The sequence below is a fragment of the Onychostoma macrolepis genome, chromosome 22 (assembly GCF_012432095.1).
Source record: "Onychostoma macrolepis isolate SWU-2019 chromosome 22, ASM1243209v1, whole genome shotgun sequence".
Taxonomy (NCBI): domain Eukaryota; kingdom Metazoa; phylum Chordata; class Actinopteri; order Cypriniformes; family Cyprinidae; genus Onychostoma; species Onychostoma macrolepis.
Window position 1 is genome coordinate 16,454,438 of NC_081176.1, and position 15,086 is coordinate 16,469,523.

The 15,086-nt window shown below is 38.2% G+C and overlaps 1 protein-coding gene across 2 annotated transcripts in view; it reads left to right on the forward strand.

Moving 5' to 3' along the window:
* sh3bp4a (SH3-domain binding protein 4a) overlaps positions 1-15,086 on the forward strand; it is a 39,390-nt gene that overhangs the window by 12,773 nt on the left and 11,531 nt on the right. The window contains exons 2-3 of one of the 2 annotated variants that reach the window (XM_058761356.1): positions 8,926-9,121; positions 9,222-11,584. In XM_058761356.1, the coding sequence (XP_058617339.1) occupies positions 9,001-9,121; positions 9,222-11,584 (2,484 nt within the window). In that variant the 5' untranslated portion in view covers positions 8,926-9,000. The remainder of the gene's footprint in view (positions 1-8,925; positions 9,122-9,221; positions 11,585-15,086) is intronic. The other variant, XM_058761358.1, reaches the window with a different exon arrangement.

A 15,086-nucleotide genomic window follows, 5' to 3' on the forward strand; every position in this document is an offset into this window, starting at 1 on the left:
ATGAAAGGTTAGATTTTTGTGAATTTTTAAATAAAAGATCAAAAGGATTAACAATGCAGATTAATTTTCACAGCCTTCTTTGATCATATTTACCAAGGGTGCCGATATTTTTGGCCATGACTGTGTATATGTATATACTGTATATCCTCCTGAGATCCCCCCCCCCCAAAAAAAAATCTACTACTAGGACTATGTTTTTCTAAAAAATAAAATGTCATGAATAGACATCAAAAAGGATAAAGCAATGTTTAATCACCAATCAATTTTTAGGTTTCAGGATTTTTTTTATACCAAACCTTGTTTAAGGATGATTCTCAACTATGTTATAAAATATATAACAATTTGCATACACTGCGTTGCATATTAATGTGTGGACAGCATGTTGAAAAAAGAATTGTCATAATGGGAGTAATAATTGTCCAGATTTTCATAATAATATCTAATATTTCATAAGAATATTGATATATAATTTATTTTCCTATTCAATTGTTATGTATTCCAAAATGCATAATAAACATGCTTTTAGTCCTGGTGTCCTCTACAGTGGACATGTATGAAATTATGTCCTGTTTCATAACAGGAAGTCATATTTGGATTTGAAACCCCATAACATTTTCCTGAGATATGCTTTATGACAAACAATTTGAAAATTATTCAGATTTAAATGACAATTACAAAATATAATCATATTTCCACAAGGATGTACAATTTTACACTAAATTAATTTTAGCCATCTTTAAAGACCAAGGAGAGGGAGTGGTCATGGTGAAACTTCCAAACATTTGGTATCTCTAAAAAGAATGTGCTCTGTACAGGACATCCAGGCTTAAAACTGTGACATGTGAGGTCTTAGAGAAATTCACTAAAATATAATGTCCACTACAGTAATATTTGAATTTAATATATGTGAATATGTATGTTTTTACAAAATATTGAAATAAAATATACAAATATTACAATATTTACAAAACATTATTTCTGATATTTCTGTGTGTAATTTGATATGTATGTTTTATTTACACACACACACATAATAATATGTGTGTGTGTGTGTGTATATATATATATATACACATAATAATATTATATAACAACATTACACAAACATTCACACATGTATGTACAAAATTATAAATATATATATATACAGTGAGGAAAATAAGTATTTGAACACCCTGCTATTTTGCAAGTTCTCCCACTTAGAAATCATGGAGGGGTCTGAAATTGTCATCGAGGTGCATGTCCACTGTGAGAGACATAATCCAGAAATCACAATGTATGATTTTTTAACTATTTATTTGTATGATACAGCTGCAAATAAGTATTTGAACACCTGAGAAAATCAATGTTAATATTTGGTACAGTAGCCTTTGTTTGCAATTACAGAGGTCAAACGTTTCCTGTAGTTTTTCACCAGGTTTGCACACACTGCAGGAGGGATTTTGGCCCACCTCCACACAGATCTTCTCTAGATCAGTCAGGTTTCTGGCCTGTCGCTGAGAAACACGGAGTTTGAGCTCCTCCAAAGATTCTCTATTGGGTTTAGGTCTGAGACTGGCTAGGCCACGCCAGAACCTTGATATGCTTCTTACAGAGCCACTCCTTGGTTATCCTGGCTGTGTGCTTCGGATCATTGTCATGTTGGAAGACCCAGCCTCGACCCATCTTCAATGCTCTAACTGAGGGAAGGAGGTTGTTCCCAAAATCTCGCAATACATGGCCCCGGTCATCCTCTCCTTAATACAGTGCAGTCGCCTGTCCCATGTGCAGAAAAACACCCCAAAGCATGATGCTACCACCCCATGCTTCACAGTAGGGATGGTGTTCTTGGGATGGTACTCATCATTCTTCTTCCTCCAAACACGTTTAGTGGAATTATGACCAAAAGTTCTATTTTGGTCTCATCTGACCACATGACTTTCTCCCATGACTCCTCTGGATCATCCAAATGGTCATTGGCAAACTTAAGTCGGGCCTGGACATGTGCTGGTTTAAGCAGGGGAACCTTCCGTGCCATGCATGATTTCAAACCATGACGTCTTAGTGTATTACCAACAGTAACCTTGGAAGCGGTGGTCCCAGCTCTTTTCAGGTCATTGACCAGCTCCTCCCGTGTAGTTCTGGGCTGATTTCTCACCTTTCTTAGGATCATTGAGACCCCACGAGGTGAGATCTTGCATGGAGCCCCAGTCCGAGGGAGATTGACAGTCATGTTTAGCTTCTTCCATTTTCTAATGATTGCTCCAACAGTGGACCTTTTTCACCAAGCTGCTTGGCAATTTCCCGTAGCCCTTTCCAGCCTTGTGGAGGTGTACAATTTTGTCTCTAGTGTCTTTGGACAGCTCTTTGGTCTTGGCCATGTTAGTAGTTGGATTCTTACTGATTGTATGGGGTGGACAGGTGTCTTTATGCAGCTAACGACCTCAAACAGGTGCATCTAATTTAGGATAATAAATGGAGTGGAGGTGGACATTTTAAAGGCAGACTAACAGGTCTTTGAGGGTCAGAATTCTAGCTGATAGACAGGTGTTCAAATACTTATTTGCAGCTGTATCATACAAATAAATAGTTAAAAATCATACATTGTGATTTCTGGATTTTTTTTTAGATTATGTCTCTCACAGTGGACATGCACCTACGATGACAATTTCAGACCCCTCCATGATTTCTAAGTGGGAGAACTTGCAAAATAGCAGGGTGTTCAAATACTTATTTTCCTCACTGTATATATAGTTTAATATCATAATTTAACATTTTACATGAAAATGCTACATAAATAATGTAAAGCATAATTTATATAGTATTTTTATTTTAAAAGTGTGTATGTATATAAAACGGTCTATAAAAAAATTGTCAGCCTTACTAATTGTATTGATTAATTTATTGGTTGTTGTTTGTTTGTTCATTCACTCGACTCATTCTTAGTCAAAAATATTTTCTTTTCTTTCTCTCTCTGAGAAATATGTTTGATAAAAAGGCTTGTAATGTCAGACTCATTTGCAGTAGCTGAATCTTGTCAGGTCGAATGACCTATTCACATAGAGACGATAAATGAAGTCAGTCATTTAATGGACTCCAGAAATTAACCTCTTATGGGCTCTTTGAAATATTATCTTCCACCCACACCCCCCTGCACTTTACCTGAGTAAACCTTTTGTTTTAGAGTCAGTGGTGAAGTATGGACTGCAGGGCAGTGGAGGGAGAAATAGCTTTGTCCTCTGCAGAAGGGTCCTTTATATACGAGGTGGTCATATTTACCATGTGATGTGCTGTTGGCGGAAATCCCACTCGCCTTCCTCACCCAATTAGCTTGTCAAAGTAATATAAAACTCTTTCATATCATCATTGGAACTAATAATAAAATTTTATAACCGCAGGCCATAATGTGCCACGTTATCTCAGTTATTGCCCCAATGCCACGTTTTGGAAATGTAATTATAATAATTCATTTGAAATGACAGGTGTTTTAACGCAGGGCGGAAGGATCGGTTTTATATGGATGTGGTAATGCCGCTCTGTTTGAATTAATTAATTCAGCCAAACACTGTGCTTTATCTGTGTGAAGCTGTCTGAAGGACGATGATTAAGAAGGAGTGCTTGAATTTAAACTCACGAGGTTTCCGCAGAGCTAACAATGTATCTAAGAGCATCTAAATTCCCTGGCCTCCAGCTTGAAGTGCTTTCCACTCATCTTCTGTGAGTTACGTGCCACATCCGAGATAAGAGTTCTCATGTCTTATGGGACACCCGAGAGTCGTGGATTACCAGTGTTTCATGTTGTCGACGGATGGTTTGAAACCTCTCTCTGGCTGAATATTACAGGGATGTTGCTATATGGGAATAACAGGGTTTAGTTTCCCATTCCAGGTCCATTAACCGTTCTTGTAGTTTTTTGGGGGAAGTATTGAGTGTTGTTTTGAGTTGCATTATATCATTCTGTCCATGTTGGTGGAAAATAAGTGTTTTAGAGCTGCTAATGGAACCAAAATCATCTTTTTATATATATATATATATATATATATATATATATATATATATATATATATATATAAGCATAATTGCTAATAGGCCTATTTGGTAATTTTGCTAATGGCAAGGTTCATTTTCTTATTCAAGTTCCATTAACAGGAAGTATTGAGTTTTTTTTTTTTTTTTTTGTCTTTCCTGCTTTTAATGTTAAAAGTTGCCTTTTTATATCCGAAAAGCTTGCTAATGTTTGTGTGTTTCTGTTTCTGATTTCAATTCTATTAACAGTTCTTGCAGTGCAAAACAACACTGATATACTTTAAAAGTGCTAAGATTGTGCCATTTTGTTGGGTAAAAAGTGTTTTAAAACTGTTAATGGAACCGAAATCATTTGTCTATGTTTTTTTCACGTTAACACATTGCATTTGTGTCACCAAAAATTTGCATGTAATTGCTGATGTTTGTGTGTTCTGTCAGCAGTTCATGCAGTGCAAATCAACACTGAATACTTTCTTAAAAGTCAAGTCAAGTCAGCTTTATTTATATAGTGCTTTTAACAATACAGATTTTTTCTCCCATAGGAATCAGTAGTAGAAGCTAAAGTTGCCTGTGTTTTGCGTTGTTTATGAATGCTCAAATCGGTCAAACGAAGAAAACACAAGGACCTTTTATCGTGTACGAAATTGGATAATGCTCATGTGTGCAAATGGTTCATATAAGATATAATAATATATTAATAAAGACATATATAAATAGATACAAGGTGACCCAGTCCAAATTCAATCAGTGCTAAACGTCACATGTAGACACGATGTAAATAAGATATTATTTGCAGTTCAGAGAGCTTCACTGATTATAAAGGAACCGTGAGATTGCGATAAACAGCATTAGTGATTACATGGAAGCGCTATTTGCTCGATTTCTAGGCTATAATCAAATCAGAATTTAAATAAAAGTTGTTTTTGTGCTGCTAACAGGACCCACGGCCACAAACCCTGTATGCAGCAAAGTTTCAGGAGTTGACATATATCCCACATCCCTCATATAAATATGGGATTCACTTTTGAAATAGCTTGTTTGCAGTCAGGGTAAGTTTCTTAGCCTATATCCACTGCTTCAGTGACATGCAAGTATTTCAATTTAGTTCAAAAATCGCTCCTCTTTATAACATAAGGATCACGTAACATTGTGTTTTTCTGTTTATACCTTTCTCTTGTTATAGCGCCTAAACCAGTACAGTACGGACGTTCCTCCATCTCATCCGTTCTCTTTTTCAGTCACTCCTGACACTTTGCTGCATACAGGGTTTGTGTACATTAGTCCTGTTAGCAACACGCAATGCAAAACTTATTCAAATTCTGAATTGTTTACAGCCTAGACGGCAACTAAATAGCGCTTCTATATAATCACTAAAAAGCTGTCACTCACTTCAATTTATTGCAATCTCACAATGTTCCATTATAATCAATGAAGCTCTCTGAACTGCAAATAATATCTTATTTACATCGTGTCTACGTGTGGCGTTTAGCATTAAGCGAATTCTGACTCTCACGCTGAATGCTTGAGGTGGCAGCCCTGGATTATCTATTTATATCTTTTTTAATATATTAATATTATAACTTATATTAACCATTTGCACACACAAGCATTATCCGAGCGTTTTTTCAGTCAATTTCTTGACTTTTCCCCCCCTTATGAACAACACATTTTCGTACACGATAGAAGCTCCTTGTGTTTTCTCGGTTTGACCGATTTGAGCATCCATAAACAACGCAAAACACAGGCATCTTGATTTTCTGCTACTGATTCCTATGGAGAACAAATCACTTCCTTCCCTCCAGCTGCATTTCGCGCTACATCAATGACGTCATGTGCAAACAACCTATATATGTCTTTGACTTTTTGAAAAAAAACTTTTGTTAAAACATTGCGTTTTTGTAACCAAAAAGATGTGTAATTGCTAATATTTCTAGCAAAACAAAAACATTTTTGTTACCATATTGTGAAATGTGTAAAGGTGTGGTCACATTAGCAGCATTTCATTGAGATGTTGTTGGCAAAAAAGGTGTAAATCTGCTTTAAATCACTTTCAAATCCAAAAGCTTTCATTTGGTCTCTGTGCCGAATTTGCGAGACTGACTTTTTTTTTTTTGCCCTCACGATTGAGTGGATTCCCTAGTTAAATGACTGGATATTTCCTAAAAAATTTTGCCAAACAAATGTAAATGTGACTACATCTTTCAACTGCTTTTCATAAGGCATTGCATTCTCAGCATTGCCACAAGAGGCGCTCTTTCAGCAATTTGTATAAATCATTCATCTACCATTGTTTTGTTTTTTTTGGCTTCAGCGATTTGAATAGAATTTTGCTAAGCTAATCTAGCCATTTTTATAGCTAGTTACTTGAACAACATTATGTCTTGTTAAGGACGGAGACCTGTTACCACCAAAAAATAACAACAACAACAACAAAAAAAAAAATGCAAAAGCATTCGTTCAACATGTCCAATGATATCGCACACTTGCGATTTGAAGCTGAGGTTGACAGATCAATGACTAAATGGCTTTATCACTGGAGTCTGAAAATAGACACTAAAGAAAAGTGGATAGGGGGATACAGAGGGATTATGGGAAGGAGACACTAGTCTTCAGTCTTTGGAGTGCCCCAGGTGCTGTTATCAGAAACTATGATTACATCCTTGTCAGACCTCTAGGTTTCTAATCCATCAATTGCTTTTCCTCTGCCTCCTAATACCACCATTGACACATCCAACCGTGCCAGTGATGGTCTCGTAGAGTTTAAAATGAGACCTTATTTTGTAGGTGCTCCTAGCGTTAGAAGAACTGTAGACCTTGAAGCACTTCTCCAGAGAGAGATCTGATAGAGCTGAGGGAGGTCAGTGCTGTAATTTTACAATTTCATTTTTTTCCAGCAATGCACTTTCTCCAACTTCTGATAGCCTGAATTATGAATAAAATAAAAGCATGAGGAAGGATTGTTTGAGGGTTGGACTAAATGGAACGGAGGCAAGTGGTATTGCTGACCTACTTCAGCATCTATTAAATGTAGATAAAAAGAAATGGACATTTAAAAGGGAATAAATCCTTCCATGAGTCTTTTGTGTGAAAGGCTTTTAAAACATAGGCATGCCAAAGATGCTTACCTTCTTTTGAAGGGTTCATCAAGCCTTTAAGTAGCAGACATGAAAGGTCCTTCCAAGGCCTTCATCTTTCAACTTCTTTCAACAAAATGTTGCATTGCATTCGTCCAAGTACAGCTTTTCTGTACAAAGACCCTCATGTCATTTCAAACCTCATTTATGGCATCCTATGGCAAATTGTTGTGTAGAAATTAAATTATTATCAGCTACTCTGAGTTACTTGGCCCTTTGGTCTCGTTTGATATTCGTTTCATGCTTCTGTGATTATTTAGTCCAACTAATTATAGCTTGTTTTACATCTCTGTGTTGTTTTGCATGTTTGTCACGTCAAGCGTAGATTAATAGCGCTCATCGTCTCAGACAGAAGTTGAGGCAATCATGCATGGAAATTGAGTCTGTTTCCTCCCCCTCAAAGCCAAACTGTTGCTCACCTTAAGAGAGCATAAATCATAACAGAAAAAATAGCACCTCTAATTGATTAAAAATTGATCATTTTATAAACCGCTACAGGAGTTTGCAAAAAGTTGGTGCTTTTTTTGTTTCTCTAAATGGAACCATGCTGACACAAAAAGTAATATATTCACTTTTAGGATGGTATTTATTCATGTTCATCACCCAGCGGGTGTTTTAGTTTGTTTAATTGAAGGAACCCCTGCTGCACCATATGCATGTGATTTTTAGTTCAAGGTGTCCTTTGATATGCTTTGATATCTTTGTTTTAGGACCCGGCAAATCAAACGCTCTAACCGTGATAAAAGACAGTTTCATCCAGATATCAGGTCTATAAATTAGAAGCACATTTTACATTGTTTTTGTTTCCAGCAGGGAGAGATACCTTAGATTTATTCATTTTGTAAATGACAATTTTATTACTTTGTTTGTGGTAGTGTGACTTTCAGTCTAAAGTAAATGTGCACCCTGTGTAATAACACTGATCCATAAAGCCTTATGCAGACCAAATACCTTTTGTGCTAAAGTAAATGATAGTGTATTTTACTGAAACGATATTCAAGATGAAAACAATTGTGAGAAAAGAGGGATTAGTGACAGCAGCTAAAAAGAAATGTTGTCTCAGAAATGCAGCAAGGCATTAAATTTTGATAAAAGACTTTGATGTGTTTTTGTTGTTTGGAGCAACATGCACAAGGAGACCAGGAATGTGCATTAAGTAAATTGGGTACATTTTGATTTCATGTTAGCTTTATGTTCTGTTAGCAGTGAGAGGTCACTAAGTTTTTTTTAGAGATTAAGTAAAAGTTGAAGTGAAGGTCATAGATGGAACACATGGTCATTTCAGAGGAGGACAGCACCTTGATATGGCTGAAGATGCCTTATTGATTGTAGTAACCTGCGCTGGATTTTCCCTAATTGTCATCCCTTGGTCATATATTCCTTTATTTAAACTTAGTTGTGACGAGTGAATGTTATAAAATGAACAAAGAGCATTATTCATACTTGAAACATTCAGAATTCACCAGCATCTGGAAATAGATTTTCTCGACTTCTAAGCCAACAGTTTCTGATTTAACTTCTAAATGGACAACAATGCATAAACCCCTTCCAAGACAGATTAAAAGTAATCAAATTTAAAGATCTATTAATCTCATGCAGTACATTTGAGTTACATTTTGTCCCTTTAGCCATACCACACTAATCTTTAGCTACAATCTCTCTGAAGAGTTTTGCCTTAATGATCCAATAATCTGATTGCAGCGTGTCTCATTATTCTCAGTGCATCAAGCGTTTGTCCTGCCACACAAAGCTAATCAAGACTGTCCCTGTCTTTTTGTTTTCCCAGCAGGAAAAAATGGAAAACTGCCAGTGTTTAATTGTCAGGTTTGGAGCAATGGTGAAATAGCATAACCAATGCAAGATGGCCGCCCACAGGATCAGAGTAACCAACAACAACAATGTGCTCCCTAGATGTAAATCAGAGGGCACGCTTATTGACCTTGATGAAGGAGTGACTGAGGCTAGTCTCATAGATGTCAAAGGTCAGTGTATTGTACTGCGAACACACTGCAGAACATTTGATTTGGTTGTGCCATATTCATTATAAATCAGCAATTCTTATTAATATGTTTGTCTCTACAGTGCCTTCTCCCAGTGCCTTGCGTTTGGCCCCCTCAACATCGTTTGGAACTGCACGGGAAGTGGTCGCCATAAAGGATTACTCTCCATCCAGTTTTACCACTCTGAAGTTCTCCAAAGGGGATCATCTCTATGTGCTGGACACGTCTGGTGGGGAATGGTGGTACGCCCACAACAACCGAGAAATGGGATACATCCCTTCGACGTATGTCCAGCCGATCAACTACAGGAACTCATCTCTAAGTGACAGTGGGATGATTGACAATCTTGGGGACTGCTCGGAGGAGGGAGCAAAAGAGCTGGACCTGCTGGGGGAGTGGACTGGAGTGTCTCTGAAGCCCTCCCTGCCTTATGACAACAACAACCCCTTCTCCATGCTCTCCTCAACCAACCCATTCCTTAATGGGTCCATGGATGATGTTCTTGATCAGAACAGCAATGAGAAGGTGAACCAATGTAACAGCATGGATTTGCTTTTCTTTGACTTGCCTTCAGCCCCCATCTCCACCACCAGCAACACAAAAGGGTACAGCAATAGTGTCTTTGATGGAACATCCACCAGCGCTGATTTTGAAGCCTTGCAGATGCTTCGCAAGGACAATCCCTTTTTTCGAAGCAAGAGATCTTACAGTTTATCAGAGTTATCTATTTTACAATCTCAGTCAAATCCTCCATTGCCTTCATCAGGGTTTTTTACAGGGCTTAAAGCTCCCTCACCGGAGCAATTTCAGAACAGAGAGGACTTTAGGACAGCATGGCTAAACCACCGAAAGTTGGCACGATCTTGCCATGACCTTGAGTCCCTTGGGCAGAACCCAGGCTGGGGTCAAACACAACCAGTAGAGACCAACATTGTTTGCAAATTGGACAGCTGTGGAGGGGCAGTCCAGCTACCAGATACAAATATCAGTATTCATGTTCCTGAAGGCCATGTTGCAGTGGGAGACACTCAGCAAATCTCTATGAAGGCTCTACTAGATCCTCCCTTGGAGCTAAACAATGACAGATGCTCGACTGTCAGTCCAGTGGTTGAAATCAAATTGAGCAACATGGAGATAAAGTCATTCATTACCTTAGAGATGAAGGTATCCGTTGCAACTAGGACAGAAAGTCAAATGGCGGCAGTTTTGTGTGTAAGAAGTGATTGCAAAGAGGGTCCTTACTCTCCTGTTCCACAAGCTTACATTTATGGTGATACAATTCAGGTTCAGCTGGACAACTTGGAGCCCTGTATGTATGTAGCAGTTATTGTCCAGACCCAACATATTTCCTTCAATTCAACTGTTTGGGATCACATGATGAAGAAAGTTACCCTGGGTCTCTATGGGCCCAAACACATTCATCCATCTTTTAAGACTGTGGTGGCCATTTTTGGCCATGACTGTGCCCCCAAGACTCTTCTAGTTAGTGAAGTTGGGAAACAAGCAAAGTCTGCCCCTCCTGTTGCCCTACAGCTGTGGGGGAAGCACCAATTTATCCTTGGCAGACCACAGGACTTGCAGATAGGGATGTACTCCAACATGTCAAATTATGAGGTCAAGGCAAATGATCAGGCTAGGGTTGTTCGTGGGTTTCAGATCAAACTAGGCAAGGTGAGTCGGCTCATCTACATGATTACGTCTCGGAATGCAGATGAGATTTCTGACTTCACGTTACGTGTCCAGGTAAAAGATGATCAGGATTGCATCCTTGCACAATTTTGTGTTCAGACACCACAGCCGCCACCTAAAACAGGGATACGGAACAACGGCCAGAGGCGATTCCTAAAGAAAAAGGAAGTTGATAAAATCATTTTGTCTCCTCTGGCCATCACCACCAAATACCCACAGTTTCAAGAGCGCTGCATTACCAACTTGAAATTTGGCAAACTGATCAAAACCGTTATCAGACAGACCAAGAATCAGTACTTGCTGGAATACAAAAAAGGGGATATCATCGCCCTACTCAGTGAGGAGAAGATTAAACTCAAAGGACAACTATGGACCAAAGAGTGGTACATTGGATACTATCAGGGAAAGATTGGACTTGTACATGTAAAAAATGTGCTTGTCTTGGGAAAGGTCAAGCCTATTTACTTTTGTGGGCCAGATCTTACAACCACAATGCTGATGGAACAAATCCTGAAGCCCTGCAAGTTTCTCACTTACATTTACGCCTCTGTGAGGACAATACTTATGGAAAATCTGGGAAACTGGCGAGCATTTGCTGATGCTCTGGGCTATGTGAATCTTCCTTTGACATATTTTTGCAGAGCAGAGCTGGATAGTGAGCCAGAGAGGGTTGCCTCAGTGCTGGAGAAACTAAAGGAAGATTGCCTCAACGTGGAGACCAAGGAGAAAAAATCCTTTCAGAAGGAACTGATGATGGTAAGCTTCTGTGTGTGTTGGTTTGTCTGAACTGCATAGTTTGAAAACTAGTGTGGTTGTGTTTGCTTTTTGAATGCAGTAGATGCCCCTGTCCTAAATGGATAACTATTAGAAATTTGTCCACAAAGTATTTGATTCAAACTGGTTTTTATGCAGTCCTGCTTATCTGCGTTTTCTCTTATTAATGCTTGCGGCTAATTCTGATGAGAGTGCACTTAGCTCCTCTCTGCTGCCTTTCTTATCTGTACAGCTGGGGAAACCTGCAAGTACAGCAGCCAGAACCTTGCTTGGCTCGCTCAAATTCTGACTGAAAGAAAGATTGTGCTTGTATTAGTTTTATATCACTGGGCACAGGATGTCCAGGGCTGGTAATGTACAAGCTGCCTCTGTTTAATCTACACAATGTCCAGCAATATAAACTCTTTGGAGTCCTTAAAGGATTAGCTGATCTAAAAATGAAAATTCTGTCATCTTTTATTCACCCCTTTTGCTCATGTTGTTCCAAACCTTTTATGGCTTTTTTAAATGAAAGGAAATCACTGGAATTATTTTATGATATGAAAGGCCTTAGCCCTTCACTTTTATTATATTGAAAAGAAAATAAGTTACACTTGATTGGAACGACATAATGGTGATTTTTGGGTGAACTACTCCTTTGACTCAACCACACTATTGTTGACAGAGACACAATATTGGGAAAGAACACTGAACAGTGGAAAAGCACAACAGAGAATATTGAGAGTGTAGCTATTTCTACCTTACATACTCTTTCTACTAGCATTGACCGATATCCCATTTATAAGTAAACAGGTTAGCGCCCCACTTCTGTCAGCTCAGGGCTTGCAGATCTGAGGAGACGGTGCATGTAGACAGATGTGTGTTATCACTTGTTCTGGCTGGATAGCGAGAGAGAGGAAAGATGTAGTAATTCCAGTCTTATCTTTAGCAAAACGTTAGCTTTAGCATCTTATCTTGGATAAACAATACAAATGCCATTTTTGCTACATTGCTGGGTATTTTTAAAGGTCCAAATGGGGATTCTGACTATTCCCTGACCTCAGTGTTAAAGTGATATATCCCTGACTGGAATAGTCGTTTTATCTTTCCTTTCACAACAGGCAGAGCTTTTGTTCAATTTAAATTATTCAAGACTTGAGTGGGTGGTAAGCGTCTGTTACAGGGCGTAACACCTTAGCAATCGTCCTCACCTCTTTCACAGTGTTTCTGTATATTTCTCCTTGCTGAGAGGGAGCTTCATCATTGTTTCCCCACCGTGCTTCAAGTGCTGACACATTCATCAAGTAGAGATGAGGCTATTATTCCCAAGGCCTGACGTCATAGGATAGCCGCTAGTCTTTTGTGGGAGTGAATCGATTTTGAAATTGCAGCCTGTAGTCCCTGATGGACACACGGCCTTTCCTTGCCTCACTCTTGCTATTATTTAGCGATTTGTCTTTTTGAGTTTGGTAATTACGCCCAATGCTTCTGAGCCTGGTGACATTTTGAGTTGTGCAGACAATGAGATGGAAGAAATTTTGCTCAGTGTTAAGTCTGACAGGCCAGCTATTAAGCTTAGCATAGCAATTTATAGGTCTTTCAAGCTAATACCCGTCTGTGTTGTGATTTAACAATTCTGTATGCTGCCTCAGTATCCTCATTTACAGTTAGCATTCCACACACGCAAATGTGCTTAGCCTAAATCCATAAATATATGACTTTTCCTATTAAGCCAAGTTTTATCAAGTCATAAATGGCAGCTTGCTACCTTTACTCAGCAAGTGGTGCATTTTCAAAGCTAGGTGGTTGGCTAGGCATTCTGGAAGCTTCCAAAGACTGAAAGAGCTTGGCAGCTGCCTCAGCCATATCTAAACACTTCTAAAATAAAACCAAACAGCATGGGGGCACTCCAAGGCCATCAGACTAGTAAAGAAAACAAGCTAAACTGAGCCATTTTAATGTGCTTGGTTTAAATATTTGCAGTGGGCAGAACTGGGGTTATCGCCAGCTAACAGTGAGCCACTTTTTTTTTGTGTATGGTGCAGCTTCTTTTGTGTAAATGTCACTATAGTCGCATAGCCAATGCTTTTTGTTGTAAGATAGCTTATTTATATTTGTTTGTACTAAAATTACCGAGGAGCTCTGTAATCTCTAGATATTTCTAAAATCGATTAGGTGTATTTTATCTCAATTTGCTGACAGAAAGCTGACAGTTTTGTCTCTCCGTCTGGTTTAAACTGGCCGTCTCTGCCCTTAAGGGTTAAATAATGCATTTATAAGAGATTTCCAACAGATTTTGCCTGAGGACTGTCTGAGCCCTGACATTTTTCTCAAATAGCCATGGTGTGGTGGGACACATTTTACATGCTTCTTTAGAAATCAATGTGAAACATGACCTTCACCTCTCCCTGCCCTCTGGTAACATAGCTAAAATTAGATTATTTTTCTGTGACCCTTCGATCATAACCGCAACACGTTTGACTCATTTTACAGTTATTATTGTAAGTGGAAGTAGTATATTGACACTTTATGTGGCTGCTACTGTATTCAGCAGTATTGTTTAGCTCTGTTGAGTTTCAAAGGGAAAAGCTGAGACTTCTCACTCTCTCTCTCTCTCTCTCTCTCTCTCTCTAACCTAGGCTTGCATTCTAATTTGTATACTATCTGTTCTAAATAGTATGCAGGTTTAGAATTTGTGGATTCTAAACGATAGTATGTTAAAATTATATCAGCAAGGAGCCCATGTGAGCCCATACATCTTTGGATGCTTTTTTTTCTTGCACAACAAAAGAAAGAGCTTGTGACTAATGTATGAACTTCAAAGTTAAGAAATACTGAATATTAAAGATAGATTAAATTAAAGCTAGATGTTTAAATATTAACACTGAAGCTGTGTTAGATTTCATACCTGTATATACACACATTAGCATCTAGCTAAATTTATTTCTTTTAAGAAACTTAAGAAAAAATGAAAATTAAAGGAATTTAGTTAAATGTTAGAAGTTTTGTTAGATTTTAGCTAGATGCATGCTAGAAATGTGTAATTGTCTAAGTTATATTATGAAGGCGATTGACTTTTTTAGCTAGATACTAATGTAAAGATCTGTTCTGAGTGTTAGCATCTAGCAAATTTAAATGTATGTCAAAATACTAGCATACTAGCTTGAGTTGCTTATGTCAAATAAGTTTTAGTCTCATTGCTCAAATTTGTTAACATGGCCAATTAGCATTCATCACAGTGACCTTTTCAGAACCGTATTTCAAGACTTATGCTAACCGCACCACAGCATGAATGAATTGAAATCAATTGGAATTATTGCTAAAATTCATCAGAATGTTATCAAGACCTTCCGTAATAACTAACATCTCACAGCTCACATCTCACAGCTCACAGATCAAGTCGGTTTTGTTGACAAAGGTCATTCATTTCCTACAGTTACTTTTCCCCTCTGCACAGTGAGTTCTGACAGCAGACATTTGCCGTCAATTTATTTCCTTAAGCCTC